General features: G+C 51.9%; 1 protein-coding gene and 1 pseudogene across 1 annotated transcript; both read left to right on the top strand.

Moving 5' to 3' along the window:
* On the top strand, positions 1-505 carry LOC110310678 (small ribosomal subunit protein uS9 pseudogene; annotated as a pseudogene).
* A 6,630-nt stretch (positions 506-7,135) lies between these two features.
* On the top strand, positions 7,136-14,609 carry Slc48a1 (solute carrier family 48 member 1). The gene is made up of 3 exons (XM_021182707.2): positions 7,136-7,385; positions 12,725-12,892; positions 13,387-14,609. The coding sequence occupies exons 1-3, from the start codon at positions 7,250-7,252 to the stop codon at positions 13,521-13,523; spliced, it is 441 nt and encodes a 146-aa protein (XP_021038366.1). The 5' UTR covers positions 7,136-7,249; the 3' UTR covers positions 13,524-14,609.
* Positions 14,610-15,424: the final 815 nt, after the last annotated feature.

Raw genomic sequence — 15,424 nt, 5'->3', positions numbered from 1 at the left:
TCTCGTGCTTGTGCTCGGAGCTATGCCGTCCAAGGGTCTGCTGCAGTCCGTGCAGGTCTTCGGATGCAAGAAAACAGCCACGGCTGTGGCCCACTGCAAACGGGGAAATGGGCTCATCAAGGTGAACGGACGTCCCCTGGAGATGATCGAGCCACGCACGCTGCAGTACAAGTTACTGGAGCCTGTTTTGCTTCTGGGCCAGGAGCGATTTGCTGGTGTGGATATCCGGGTCCGTATGAAGGGTGGTGGACATGTGGCCCAAATTTATGCCATCCGACAGTCCATCTCAAAGGCCCTGGTAGCTTATTACCAAAAATATGTGGATGAAGCCTCTAAGAAGGAGAATCAAAGATGTCCTCATCCAATACGATCGCATCCTGCTTGTAGCTGACCCCCGTCGCTACGAATCCAAAAAGTTGGGAGGTCCTGGTGCCCGTGCCCGATACCAGAAATCCTACCGATAAGCCCATCTCAAGGATCAGGGTTTACCTTTGTAATAAACATCCTAGGATTTAAAAAAAAAAAAAAGGTAGGATTGTAAGATGGTTATAAACAGCTTCTTAAAGCAAGGACGTGATTGCCCTTCCTAGGACAGGTAATACAGAACCATCCATGGTTAAGATTACATGTAGGGCATAGCCAATCTCTGAGAGACAGGGGTTTAATCATCAACAGGAGTGAACCTAGTCTTTATTATAAGAGGGCTTTTAACCCTAAAATGGAGGCAGGCTGGTTCTTCAGAATGGCAGATCACTCTTAGAAACATTCAAAGAGCTTTCTGGAGGGACAGCACAAAGGCTCAGGGCTAGAACGAATGTGCTACATTTAAGAAACCTACCAGCAGGCTGGAGAGATGGCTCAGCAGTTGAGAGCACTGCCTGCTCTTCCGAAGGTCCTGAGTTCAATTCCCAGCAACCACATGGTGGCTCACAGCCACCTGTAATGAGATCTGACGCCCTCTTCTGGTGTGTCTGAAGATAGCTACAGTGTATTTACATAGAATAATAAATAAATCTTTGGGTCACACTGAGTGGGGCCAGAGCAAGCAGGAGTCCCGAGTTCAGTTCTCAGCAACCACATGATGGCTTACAACCATCTGTATAGCTACAGTGTATAAATAAATAAATCGAAAGAAAGAAAGAAAGAAAGAAAGAACTACCAGCAAGTGAGGCCAGTAGGAGCTGGCAAAGTGTTAGTTGGTTTACTCATAAGCTATGGGAAGCCATGCGAGGATTGGAGTGGAAAATACAATGCTGTGACGCCAGGCAGGAATAGGATTCAAAGGAAAAGGAGCAAACTGAGGCCAGCTAGGAGGCTGTGGCAGGGGTCACGATGGTGAGTGGCACTGGGATGTAGACAGGGGACGGGGGAGACTCAACTAGGTCTGCTAGGCCTTGCATGAGGGGAAGGGGAGACTCACAAGAAACTCCTAGATTTAGTTGTGTAGCCTCAGTCCACAAGGATGCGCCCCCAGGGAACATCAGAGGTTCCTCTGTGGAGAATTAAGGAGTAGAGAGAAGGAAGCCCTCGCAGGGCTTAACTCAGGTTTCTGGAAGATAGCTTAGTGGATGTAGCCTTAGCACCGTGGAGGAAGAGAAATGTCCGGAATGTGTCTTTGGGGGAGAGGGAGGAAGGAATTTCTTAGGAGGCAGGATGTCTGCCAAAGGGAGTTACCAACATTGGTGGGAAAGTTCAACAGTGACTTCAGAGACTGGCGGTCAAGACAAGTGTCCTTCAGATGGCCTGAAGAGGAATGACAGAGTGGCTGAGGATAAAGGCAACCCCTAAGCCCAGTGGTGTAACCCCATAAATATGCAGGGCACACTCACTGTTAGGATCCAGTGAAGACCTGGGGAGATGGAGGGGTTGACTGCCTCGGCCCCAGTCATTTACTCCTGACCCCACAGGGCCGTTCAACACAGCCTCTGGGGTCATCACAGTGGAAGGAGGGAATTCAGGACATATAGGATATCTTCATGAGTCTTACCTAGAAATGCCCTGTGCTGTTGCTGCCTGTAGTCATTGCTCAAGAATCCATGGCATTGGTTCAGCTCGGATACATCTACGTAGAGTGTCAGGGTAGAAAGGCCTCGCTGGGCCTGGAAATATGCCTTTACCCGAGTCTGGTAGAGTGGTTACTTTTTAATCTCTCTCTCTCTCTCTCTCTCTCTCTCTCTCTCTCTCTCTCTCTCTCTCTCTCTCACACACACACACACACACACACACACAGCGGGGATGGGAAGAGAGAGAGAGAGACTAAGAGACTCTTATGTAGCTTTCTTAGCCAGGGTTCTATCACTGTGAAGAGACACCATGCCCATGGCAACTCTTATAAAGAAAAACATTTAATTGGAGCTGGCTTACAGGTTCAGAGGTTCAGTCCACTATCATCATAAAGGAAACATGGAAACATGATGATGTAGGCAGATGTGGTGCTGGAGACAGAGCTGAGAGTTTTACATCTTGATCTCCTGGGAGTAGGAGACTAAGGGCCACACTGGGCATAGCTTAAGCAATATAAAACCTCAAAGCCCACCCCCACAGTGACACACTTCCTCCAACAAGGTCACACCTACTCCAACAAGGCCACACCTCCTAACAGCCATGTTGTCCATGGGCCAAGCATTCAAACACCAAAGTCTATGGGGCCAATTCCTATTCAGACGACCACAGTCACCCTGGCTGTCTTGGAACCTGTTGTGTAGACCAGGGTGTCCTGGAACTCAGAGACCTGCCTGCCTCTGCCTCCCAACTTCTGGGATTAAACAGTAGGTGGTATATAGCCACACACCACTAGAAATAGCCGTGCGAGTGTTTCTCCTCTAAAAGATTTTTATAATCTAGATACGACAGTTTAACTTGTCTCCTCAAGACATGGCTCCTGTCACGTGACCCCTTTAAAAATATTGATGACGGCCTCTGCCACAGCACTAGTGACTTGCTGTATTGAATCCTTTAACATCTGAGTGTTTCTGACAGGCTCAGGAAGGGTCACTATTCTCTCTAGAGGCGTGGTGCAACAAGAGTCCTGAGTGTTTAAAGCTGTGTTGTCTAATATTGTGGCCACATAACCAGATGCAACTATTTTAATTAAAATTAGACATAAGTAAAAACTTGGCTGAGCAGCCAAACTAGCCATCTATCAGCCACTCAAAGGCCACATGTGACCGAGAGGGGGGGAGGGAACTGCATAGCCCAGATGTACATTGTTTTCTTTGTGGCTGAAAGTTATTTTGGGTGGCTTTGAGTTATTAGGAGACATAGCCTATAAACTGTGAAGCCAGACCTCTGAGTGTACTGGAGTCTCCAGGCCTTTCAAGCTCCTTACTTCATCCACATTTTCCCATATGCACACACATTTCAGCCTAGACTTGTCCCCTTTGTATAGCCTGGGCCCCAGGCTGCTGTTATGTAACCAGCGCTTGTTATTTTCTTGCACAACCCCATCTCCATACAAACTGCTCAACACGCTCGGACGGTCGCTCACAGTACTTTGCCCCACTCCCTTCCGTCCACCGTGGGAATGACAGAACACCTGACTTTCTAGGTTAAAATAACTTAAATGTTTCCAGAATCAGTTTCTTCTTTCCTTTCTGTCTCTGCCCGAGCCAGCTCTTGCCAGGGCAGTGTTTGGCTGCTACTAATTACGCTTTCTGGATTTTTACTGAGAACTCATGGTGTGCCAGGAAGTCAGCCAAGCAGCAACTGCTCCTCAGAAGTCTTTGAAGTGGGCACAGTGGCTGGCTGTCTCCATTTTGTAGCTGCAGTAACCATTGTACTGAAGAGGGAAGGACAGGTTCCACTGATCTTCCTGCTTCTTGTCTTCCCTGGGCAGTCCTTCTTCACAGTAGTGTCAGGTGATAGTTCTAGAACACAGTTACTCCAGGCTGTGAGGAGGGAGATAGATGCAGCAAGCCTGCACACACACACACACACACACACACACACACACACGACACGTGCATGCGTGCATGTATGTCTTCAGACACACTGGAAGAGGGCATTGGATCCAATTACAGCTGGTTGTGAGCCACTATGTGGTTGCTGGGAATTGAACTCATGACCTCATAACTTCTGGAATCTATCTATCTATCAATCAATCAATCTACCTATCTACAGATATACAAGATTCACCTACCACTCCAGCTCAAATCCAACAGTCCAGCTACAAAAAAAATATATATATTGTTATCATTTCTAGAACATTCCACTGTGCATGCCTCACCTCCCAGGGTTGTCTTATGTACTGCTCCTAATTCCTAGGGTATTGTCCATCCAGGCCAGCCCTGAGGCTATCTATGGCAGGGCTCTGGACCTCAAGGCTGTGTTCCTCTGGGTGACTCTCACTTCTCCACATGCCACCCAGAAGATGGCTGAAATGAATTTGTACATCAAAAATCATCCCTTGTTTTAAAAACGCACCCAAGCCAGGTGCAGTGGATCGCACTGTAATTCTAGTGCTCTGAAGACCAGGCTGCAGGATTTTTGATTGATTAATTAATTAATTAATTAATTATGTATATGAGCACACTGACATTGACACACCAGAAGAGGGCATTGGATCCAATTACAGATAGTTGTGAGCCACCCTGTGGTTGCTGGGAATTGAACTCATGACTTCTAGAACCCCTGAGCCATCTCTCCAGCCCCCTAGACTGGAGGATCTTAGAAGCCAGCCTCCCTTACACAGTGAGAGCTTGTCTCAGGATTCCACACAACCCAAACCAACCAGTCACAGCAAACATTCAAATCTGAAAACAGCGAAAGGGGCGCTGGAATTAATTTGGATATTTTTAAAGACGCTCCCCTCCCCGCCCCCTGATTATTTTTAAAGGAAGATAAATGTGATTTGCGTCACGTGCTTGGCAATTAATTGAGCATTCTTCCTTGGACGGCTTGTGTCTAAATCCCCTTCATTGGTATTTAATGCTCGCTTCAGTCATTCACAGTCATCTGCTCAACAGATGTGTGCTAAGGGAGTTTGGATGCCTGACACTCTGCTGGGTGTTGGCGGCCCCGAAACTGGGACCGCTGCTGCTCATGGAGATGGTCTTCTAGAAAGGTGAATCAGGCAGAGCCTTCAAGATATCCGCATCCGAATCCCTACAAGCTGTGAACGCCTTACTTGATGAGTTTGGCTGCGTGAGGGAGTTAAGCGTCTGGAGACTGGGAGTTTATCCTGGGTTACTATGGTCCTTGTGGAAGAAAGAGGGAGGAGGGGGAGGGAGGAGTCTCCGCCAGTCGGGAAGCAGAGTAACTTGCAAACAGCTGTTCCCTACAGCTTCCCTGGGGAGGCAGCCCGGGAGTCCTCTTGCTTTCAGTGCAGTGACATTTCTATTTGGACCCTTGACCTAAGGACTATAAAGCTTCGATGCTTCTAAATGCATTAAATGTGTGGTACTTGTTGCTGTAGTGAAAGGATGCTAGTTATTCACACTGTGAGGTCTAAGGGTGCGCCGGGTGGCCGGGCCAGAAGACTCTGGGTCGAAGAGTGCAGAAGCCCGGCTTTTGCTTTGACCTTCCCTGTCAGCAGTCCGTACTGACAGCTGGCTGAGCTGGTGGAGACACGGTGCGGTTCTGCTGTGGATGCACTGCAGAGGCAGGGGCAAGATTGCAAGGGATTGGGGCATGAGCGGAAAGGAAAGGAAGGAAGGAAGAAGTTGTTGGAGACGAGTGGGTTTGGCCAAGCAGGATGCCACTCCCCACACAGCGGCTTTGCAAAGGCGGGCGACCCCTGGTGGAAGGGTAGGGTCCTGGGCTCATCCTCAGACTCCCATCTACCTAGCTGATCCTAGGCGGGCCTGGAAATGTCTTTATCCGAGTCAGCTACAATTTCCGAGACAGGGTTTCTCTGTGTAGCCCTGGCTGTCCTGGAACTCGCTCTGTAGACCCGGCTGGCCTTGAACTCAGAAATCCGCCTGTCTCTGCATCCCAAATGCTGGGATTAAAGGTGTTTGGCACTACTGCCTAGCCAATGATCACTTTTTAATTTAATAAACTAAAATGGTGGCAAACGTGTGGAGCAATCTTGTGCTGTGTGTATAACTTTTGGGAAGGAAACCCACTGCTTCGAAATATGGATAGAAAGATATTTTTTTTCCTTATTTTGGTCTTTTGAGACCGGGGTTCTCTGTGTAGCCCTGGCTGATCCCTGTAGACCAGGCTAGGCTCCAACTCACCAAGATCCACCTGCTTCTGCCTAGTGAGTGCTGGGATTAACGGTGAGCACCACCACCACCCGGCTGGTAAAAAGAATGAATATGTTAATTGTATGATATATTATTTTAGATTTTTCAATTTTTATTTTACTTATTTAATTTCGGGCAAATTGGGGAATCAAACTAGCTCCCCATATCTGCTGTCTCCTTGCCTCAGCCACTTCCCAATTGCCAGGATTCCACGTGTGGGCCATCATGTGCAGTTTTATGGGTTTTCCTTGTTTGTTTTGGTTTGTGACTTTTGTGACTGGGTCTAGCTCTGGCTTCCCTCGAACTCAAAGAGATCTGCTTCCCCCTGCCTCCACCTCTACCAGTGTAAAGGCATGCACCACCACAGCTGGCTAGTTTCTATAGCCTTAACTTGTCATTTTAATGTGTTTGAACTTCCCATTCAAAATTTAATCCCAGAACTCAGGAGGTAGAGGCAGGAGGGTCTCTATGAGTTCCAAGCCAACCTGGCCTACATAGGGAATTCCAAGACCGACAAGACTACGTGGAGACACCGCATCTCAAAAAATTCAAAAGTATTTTAAAAATTAAAAAGTGCTCATTGGGGCTGGAGAGGTGGCTCAGCGGATAAGAGCACTGACTGCTCTTCCAGAGGTCCTGAGTTCAAACCCAGCAATCACATGGTGGCTCACAACCATCTGTAACGGGATCGGATGCCCTCTTCTGGTGTGTGTCTGAAGACAGCTACAGTGTACTCACATATATAAAATATTTTTAAATGATCATTGTAGCTGGCTCCGGTAAAAACGGTATTTCTAGGCCAGCCAAGGCTAGATAGGTGTCGTTCTGGGGATGAGGCCAGGACCCTGCCCTTCCACCAGGGGTCGCCGGCCTTTGCCAAGCCGCGGTGTCGGGAGCGGCCTCCGGCCGGGGAGGGCGCTGTGCCGGCGGCACCGGGGGCGGGTTGGGGGCGGAGCGCCGGGCGGCAGCGGCTCTGGCTCGGGCTCGGGCTGGGGCTGGGGCTTGGGCTCCAGCTCGGGCCCTGCACCTGTGACTCGGCGGCGCTGCTCCTCCGCTGCCCCATGGCCCCGTCCCGGTTGCAGCTCGGCCTCCGCGCCGCCTACTCCGGCTTCAGCTCGGTAGCCGGCTTCTCCATCTTCTTCGTCTGGACGGTGGTCTACCGACAACCGGGGACTGCGGCGATGGGGGGTCTCGCAGGTATCCCCGGGGGACGCGGGGTGATCGGGGCGGGCTGCGCGCGGCGGCTGCGGTGGCGCTGCCCGGGGGTGGGAGCGTTGTTTACTCCAGAGAGACCGGAGACAGCGCAGGCCCGGGTTCCTGGGCAGTGCCCGGGCCTCTGGGACCTGGCGCCTTATGAACGTGGCGGGACCTAGGGTGCCCACAGCCCGCCCCTGTGGTTCGCACAGCCCTGCGGCTCCAGGGCTGTTGCGTCTCCCGCACCCTGTGTATCTACCCTCCACCCCGTGGCCACTAGAGCGTCCTCTGCGCGCCCATCTCCTGGCCACCCTCGCTCCCGCAACACGCACACTGTGCGGGATTACCGCATCTCTTATAGTAAGTGGGGTTCGTAGGGAAACCCATCAGCCAGCCCCCTTCCAGCCCCAGAGGCCCTCGGCCGAGACCAGGACTGTACTGTGGACCCGGTGTCACTGGACATTCCCTTTACACCTGTGTCCATCTGCTCTGGTCGGAACCAGTGGGAATCTGCTAATCCCTGAGGGACGAGGAGGTGGCGAAGGCCCAGCCGTGCTCTCTAATGTGTAATTTTGGTCACGCCATTTAGCCTCTCTGTGTGAAGGCCAAATATATTATTTGCACTTAGTATCATCATTTAATTTTTTTTTTTTTTTTTTTTGCTGGGCTAAACAAATCTACTCCCCTTATTTCATCTAATCCTTATAGTAGTCCTCTGAAGTAACATTATTTGTGCCCATTTTACAGTTAGAAAAAAAATCAATCGAGGCTTACAGTAAATAAATAATTTGTCCAGGGTTTCAACAGCCACACGATGAGCCCTCAAGATGGCTCAGCCTTAGCCTGGCCGACCCGATCTCCATCCCTAGAACTCAGAAGGATTCAGGTTAGCATGCTAAAGGCATTAAAAGCCCTATGGAGGAAATTAACCCAACAGTACAGCAGCCACATGAAGTAATATGTATGGCGAAAGTATGTGTAAGGAAAACGTTTTAAGATACAACCGTCTTATTCCATGGCTAAAATCCTTGGCCAAAGATCTAAAAATGGAGTAACTCGAAAGAATTAATTTATGCTGGGCAGCAGTGGCGCACGCCTTTGATCCCAGCACTCGGGAGGCAGAGGCAGACGGATTTCTGAGTTCAAGGGCGGCCTAGTTTACAGAGTGAGTTCTGGGACAGCCAAGGCTACACAGAGAAATCCTGTCTCAAAAAACCAAAACAAATTCACTCGTGGCCTCTGAATGCACCAAGTGTGGTTCTGAGGGAGAGAGGGAGCCGGAGGTGGGGTTTCTGCCTTATCAGAGGGCGTGCACATCTCCTAAACCTAAGGCGTGCCAGGCAAGGGACTGGGGGCACCATGAAGGTTGGGTTTGATACTCTGGCTGGGAGTTCTCAAGCCCTGTATGGGGTGGGGGTGGGGGGCACCTGTGGACTCCTGACCCTTCTGGAATAGCCAGCACCCGAGCCCACTTGTGCACAGAACCTTTCCCCTCTACTGCCCTCCTCCACACACTTCCTATTGGCCCTGCTGCTGCCGGATTTAGAAGGCACTGCCTTAGCCCAGGGCTGGATGCTGAGGCTTGAGATAAGCTCTCTGGATGCTGGAGGGAGGAAAGGCTTTGCTGGGATCAGCTGACTTGGTTCAGAGTCAGGCCAGTGGAGGGAGCCATGTGAGGCATGGCAGTGCCTGCTGGCAGGAGATGCCGCTGACTGAGACTCCCCTCCGGGCTGGCAGTGCTGAGCGCTGCTGTTCATTCTCCCAAGCTGTGTCTGGCTGCTTATTGCTAGGAGGGAATGATACACAAGGGAGGCTGAGGCAGGTGGATCTCTGAGTTCCAGGACAGCCTGGGCTACACAGACAAACCCTGTCTTATAACAACAACAAAGAGTGGAGGGAGGGTACCAGCCCCCACTCCTGGCAGCCGCAGGGCCTCCCTGTGACCCTGTTTGTTAGTTCCTTGATGCCCTTGCCTGACCTGAGGCAGGCTAGCCTCGAAGCTGCCTTCAGAGACAGGCACGTGGCCACAATTAGCTGGGACAGGAACACACAACTCCCAGGTTGTTTGGACATTGGCAACCCGAAGTGGTGGTGAGGAGCCAAAACTGCTTGGTGGAGGGGGCGGGTGGGCACTCATTCCCCACCCGGCATGGGTTGGGACGGGGGGGGGGGGGTGGTCCACAGGCAGTCACCCTCCTTCCTCTTTTGGGGTGGAATGTCAGCAGGTTTTCTGACTTGCAAGCACTCCACTTCTGACTCAGCATTTTGCAACCCCGAAATTGCTGAGTCACAGGGTCCATCCTAGTGGGTTTTGCCCGTGTTGGTCAACTGTGGCTGTCGGGCATGCTAGCTTCTGGAACATGGTATTATGAGCATCTGGGGGTGGGGACGCACTCTTATCCTGGCAGGAATCTGGGAGGAAGTGACTTTGCAAAACGGCAGTGGCCTAAAAAAGTGTGGGTTCGCTGGAGAGGCCTCATCAGACACCCCCCGCCCCCCGGCTCTGCACTGGGAGCCCTAGGTAACATGTCGGCTCTGTGTCTACAAACCATGGAAAGTACTAGTTCCTCACATCCAAACATCTCCATTCTTCACAATTGAGCTTTGATGGAGAGGCCCTCTAGCACCCTGGGTCTCCTTTGTCCTCAGGGTAGAGCAACAGACCTGGGGTGTGTTCTCAGACTCCTATACCAAATGCCTGTATTTACTCTATAGGTTCCCTTGGGTGCCTCCCAGCCCCTCCAGCCTAGTGGCTGGAAGTGCTTTCCCTTACCGGGCCTAGGAACCCAGAGCCTAGGCAGGTCTAGCCTTGGAGAAAGTAGAGGGAGCCAGGGTGAGATCTAGCTTGCTGCTGCAGCCAGTTGGGGCTGGGGACTTGTCCTTCCTGCTCCAAGTTGTATAGACCAGGCATCTCGGAGCCCAGTATCTCAGGAAAGGGAACAGAGAAAGGCAGGATATAGTTGCTTCCCACAAGAGTAGAGAAGGGGACCTGGGAGGGACACTTCCTCGTCGGGTGACCACTAGTGGAAGGCGTATCTCTCCAAGGAGGGCCAGGATGAGATGAGACCTCCAGCTGGAGCATGCTGCCCTGCAGGAGACCTGGGTTCAGGGCCACCTGAGCCGCCCCCTTCCTTCTTCTTTCTGCTCTTAGTACTTCTGGGCATATGTGGAGGTGAGGGTTTGGGGGACCCCTGGGTCGGGCTGGTGGTCTGAGATGGCTTCCTAGTGGTGGTCTGCACACTTCCTAGTTTAGCATTTTTAACCCGGAAACTGCTTAGCCACAGAGGAACTGCTCTGACCACCTTTTCCCTTCTGAGCTGGATTCCAGAATCCTCAAGTGGGAAAGGATCTTAGAACTCGGCTGTTGCACCTCTTGTGTGAGGAGATTGGACAAGTCTATCCGCCCCCCACGCCCCCCCCCCCCCAATGAAATGCTCAATAACAAAAGCCCACGTGCTCGGGGGTGGAGCTTACTGGTAAAGCCAGCCAGCCCCGAGCATGCGCACAGAGCCCTGTGGTCACTCCTCAGCACCCCGAAGGATCCTAAGCACCCAACCCACTCCCTGCAGGTGAAAACTTGAGGGGCAGGGAAGACTTCTGTGGAGGTTGCTGGAATAAAATCCAGATCATGGAGGGTAAAGCAGGGATTAGGGTTCTGGCTTCCTCCGGCCTGCTGCGGCTTTCTGCCAAGATAGATGGAGGCATGTTTGTTTTTCTCCACCCAGAACTCCGGGGTGATGCGAACCCATTCCTCGGAGGAAGGTTTAGGGTCAGTTTGGGCTGAACTGAAAGGATGGTGATGGTTGGGGGCGGGGAATGTTCTTGGGCGAGCAGCTAGGGAAAGCAGCATAGGTAGCTGCTTATCCAGCCGGCCAAGGACCTCAGGGCTCGCTCTGTTTTACAATTGGCAGCTCTAAGGACAAAGCAGTGCCTTGGCCCTAGGTTTCCTGGTTTCTATTATCCCTGCTTTGTTTTTGCCCCATTCCGACAATTAAGCTGCTCATTTACCACCCACTGCGCCCCATGCCTCCTAACCTAAAAGAGGTTTAAAACATCTTTGGCGTGTCAGGAGCAGAAACAGCAATCACCAATGTCTGTGCTCATTTCCCAGCCTAAGGAATAAGACGCTCGGTGGCCGTCAGAGGGTCCCTTTGCTTCCCTCTGTCCCTGCTAAGTTGCCCTCCTTCGCAGTCAGATAGGTGTCTGTCCCTCTGAGAAGTCATGGCACTTCTGCTGTATGCATCTGATGATTTGAAAAAGCTCCCTGCTTCTGGATGCAGGAGCCTGCGGGGCCAGCCCACAACCCACGTCTGTCTTGAGAGCTTACAGCTGGGCCGGCTCTCTTCCCTCCTTCTTCCTTTGCTTGGCCCCACGGCCCTGCTCCAAGGCCTTGCCAATGGAGTTGGCATTTGTTTGTTCTTTGAACTGCACCAGCAGGCACTGCCTGGCACGGAGGGTTGCATTGGATTCTATTGTTATGGACTGAGAGCAGCTGGCATGCTAGGAGAGGTGCCCACAGGCCCAGAGGGCATGCCCAGAAGGGTCTGGGAGGTTCGGCTGCCCTTTGCCACACACTGGAAGAAAGGTAGGAGGCTTCAGCCAAAGCAAGTAGGCCACTTGAGAGTGGTGGGTGGCCCTGGGCGCCTCATGACAGGGCTTCCCCTTTTTTTTCCCCCCAAGACTGGTGCAGAGTTGAGAAGAGCCCTGGTGCCCAAGAGCTCAGCTGCAGGCTCCAGGGCCTGGAGGGTGTGGTCCCTGGGACCATGCAGAGGAAGAGCGTGGGAGAAGGCCTTCTTCATCACTTCAATGGCTTCAGATAGGCATTAGGAAGTCTATATATAAAGTTCTCAGAGTAAAACTCCAAACAAATCCTGTTTAGGGAGAATTCTATCTATGGACATATGCGTATTAGAAACTAAAACTGACACTCTTTTAAGCATTTAGAAGATATATTTAACTTAATTTTGTTTGGTTGGTTGGTTTTGGTTTTGGTTTTGGAGACAGGGTTTCTCTGTGTAGTCTTGACTGTCCTAGAACTTGCTCTGTAGACCAGGTTGACCTTGAATCCAGAGATCATCCACCTGCCTCTGCCTCCCGAGTGCTGGGATTAAAGGTGTGTGCCACTGCCACCAAGCTAACAGTATTTTCGAGATAGGTGTGGTGGTGATGTCACACCTCACAGATATCACGGTCATGAGAGCCAGTCCTGATGTCATCGTGCAGGTAGATCTGGCCTAGTGGACCTCAAAGGCCCTCCTAGGTAGGCGCCACTGGGCTAGATGCCAGGTGACCTGGCAGGCAGGCAGGTACCTGGGTGTTGCTGACTGAGTCTGTCCCTGCAGGTGTCCTGGCACTGTGGGTCTTGGTGACTCACGTGATGTACATGCAGGATTACTGGAGGACCTGGCTCAGAGGGCTGCGCGGCTTCTTCTTCGTGGGTGCTCTCTTCTCGGCAGTCTCTGTTTCCGCCTTCTGCACCTTCCTGGCGTTGGCCATCACCCAGCATCAGAGTGAGAACCGTCCAGGGAAAGGAGGATGGGAGAGGACCTGGATGGCTTGCTTGACCCTTCCCCACTGCCCGGGCTCCTTATTGTTGAAATAGGGAGAATGAGAGCCCCCATCTCCTTAGGGGTATGAGTTGCTGGGGTTCTTTAATCTCTGCCTAGCATCAGGAGGGCAGCGCCCCCTGGTGGTGGTGATAAGAACTATCAGAGGCTGATCCCTGTATCCGTGATGTAGGTTGGAAGAGTGTGTGCCACAGAAGCAGGGGATGGGTACAGACCTGCTGGCCATCTCTGACCTCCTTTCACGATCCCAGCTTTGTAACCAAACATGCAGTGTTTGTTACTCTAAACCTGCATCACATGTCCACCTCTATGGATTCATTGATAGCACTGATTCAGAGGTCAGGAGGCTGGAAGGATATGGAGTGGGAAGAAGAGGCTCCTAGCTGTGATGCTGTGGGCAGATCTCTCAAGTTACCGTCTGGCTCTTTTCCCTGCAGGTCTCAAAGACCCGAACAGCTACTACCTCTCCTGTGTCTGGAGCTTCATTTCCTTCAAATGGGCCTTCCTACTTAGCCTCTACGCCCACCGCTACCGGGCTGACTTTGCGGACATCAGCATCCTTAGTGATTTCTAACCCAAGGGATGAGGTCACCACAGCCTGGGGGCCCTCGGGATCTGGACTCAGCTTCTGAGTCAGCAACGGAGCTCACCCCAACTCCTGGGGAACTCCAGAACCATGGCAGAGTATATGGGCCAGTTCAGTTTCCCAGAGATCTGTCTGGTCCCCTTTTGGGGAAGATATAGAGCTGTTAAAGGAATACTGCCAATCTTCCCATTAGCCCAGCTAGAGGGCAGCTTAGACCTTTCCAAATAGATCTATTTTCTTAGCCCTCTGAGGGATCTCTGTCAGTAGGGCCATGACAATGAATTCAATGGCTAGGATTGGAACTACAGCTAGTGACAGGGGATGGGCCAGGCTTCCTTGCTACCCCAGACTTCATTGAAGCTGTGTGGGGGGGAGGCATCAAAGGTCTGATCAAGAGAGGAATCTTTAGTACAGGTCTTCATCCCATGTTCCCTGCCCTGTTACCCTGAAGTGTCAGGTAGCCAAACTCATCCGTCCTTAGGGAATTGACAATTGGCTCCTTCCCTGAGCAGCACAGTTGGACAGAATCCAGCGTCCGTCCCTCCTACCTTCCCATCCAGAGTTTGTTTCCCATGAGGGTGCTAGCGCCAGCCAGCCATTCCCGTGTGTCGCACATGCACACATGACCACACACACCAGAGCAGGACTCCTCGGATGAAGCTAGACTTGAGGACCACAGGAAACACACCCCTGCACTTAGAAGGGCTTTGGGATTGGGGGGCAACCTGGTGGGGGCAAGTGGGGGCTCCCTATCTGTACTGAGTCTCCAACCTTGCACCTCACCTGCCCCTCACTGCACAAGACCACTCTGACCGTGAGGACCTCCTCCCTGCCCCAGATCCTAACTCGGACCTTTCACCTTCTCTCTCTCCTGAAGGAACTCTTCTGAGTGGACATGGGCCCAAGGCCTTACCTAAGCAGAGAGGGAGGGCAGGGGCTGCTACTCTTCTCTGTATCCTTCTCTGGTGGGTTGCCACATTGCACGTCTACTCTTCCACTTGGGTACTGCCCCCAGCTCTCTGCCTTACCTGTGTTATGGGCACTTAAGCAGAAATACAGCAGCCATTTTAACCAGCCTCAGGGTGTTTCTTTGGGGGGTGTGGGCGGTTTTGAGAGGGGACAAGAGTGGGTAAGATGGGGGCTCTAGCTGTCTGATCTGATCATCTCCCTAAGTTTAGGGCTACTGGACGGTACTCCTCATTTCTGGTGCCCTATGGGGAGACCACCAGCTCAGATCTCCTTTGCTCTCCCAGCCAGGGTTAGGATGCCCACAGACTCAACATCCCTGCAGATTCCATCTCCCCACCCTAAACCAAGGTAGATGGGAAAGGGAATCTTTCTTTTTCTACCCCAGCCAGACTGCTTGGGGCTCCAAGGTACCTGATGACCAGGATGTGTGGATTCAAAACCAGAAAGGCAGGAGAGCTAGCACCTCCCTCTCATGCTTGTCCTGGCCTGTGTTTGCCTCACCCGATCCTTTACAGTGTATGCTCAAAACATCATGGGACTTTAGAGCAGGGGAGGATAAGGAGCAGTGTCACTTCTAGAGCCTTCTGCTGGTAGACGCTCCTACTGACAGAGGAGGTAAAGACTACGGACCTCCCGGCTAGGACTTAAACCCGGTGTGTCTGCATCACAGCCTTTTCCAGTGTCTTAGCAACCCGAATCTGAGATCTTGTTCCCGCATCCCACAGGGCCCAGTGTGCAGGCCTCAGCCTGGGGCCATCTCCCTTTTCACCTGGGTTGGTGAGCATGTATTTGGAGTGGTTTCTTCCTGCATGTATTAGCCAAGGAAGGACAAGGGACTAGAGGGTCTGAGTGAGGTCCAGACTTGTCCCCTTTCCCCAGCCCATCACAGGATGCTGGGTGCACACCCACCCCACTGACGA

The sequence above is a fragment of the Mus caroli genome, unplaced genomic scaffold, assembly GCF_978045245.1.
Source record: "Mus caroli unplaced genomic scaffold, Mus_caroli_1 scaffold_16, whole genome shotgun sequence".
In the NCBI taxonomy this organism is placed as follows: Eukaryota; Metazoa; Chordata; class Mammalia; order Rodentia; family Muridae; genus Mus; species Mus caroli.
The sequence above is the reverse complement of the archived record's forward strand: the minus strand, read 5'-3'. Positions and strand labels throughout refer to the sequence as shown.

Coding starts and splice junctions, on each gene's coding strand:
- Slc48a1 (XM_021182707.2), top strand. CDS start 7,250: ATGGCCCCGTCCCGGTTGCAGCTCGGCCTCCGCGCCGCCTACTCCGGC. Junction 7,386..12,724: donor GGCGATGGGGGGTCTCGCAG/GTATCCCCGGGG, acceptor CTGTCCCTGCAG/GTGTCCTGGCACTGTGGGTC. Junction 12,893..13,386: donor GGCCATCACCCAGCATCAGA/GTGAGAACCGTC, acceptor TTTTCCCTGCAG/GTCTCAAAGACCCGAACAGC.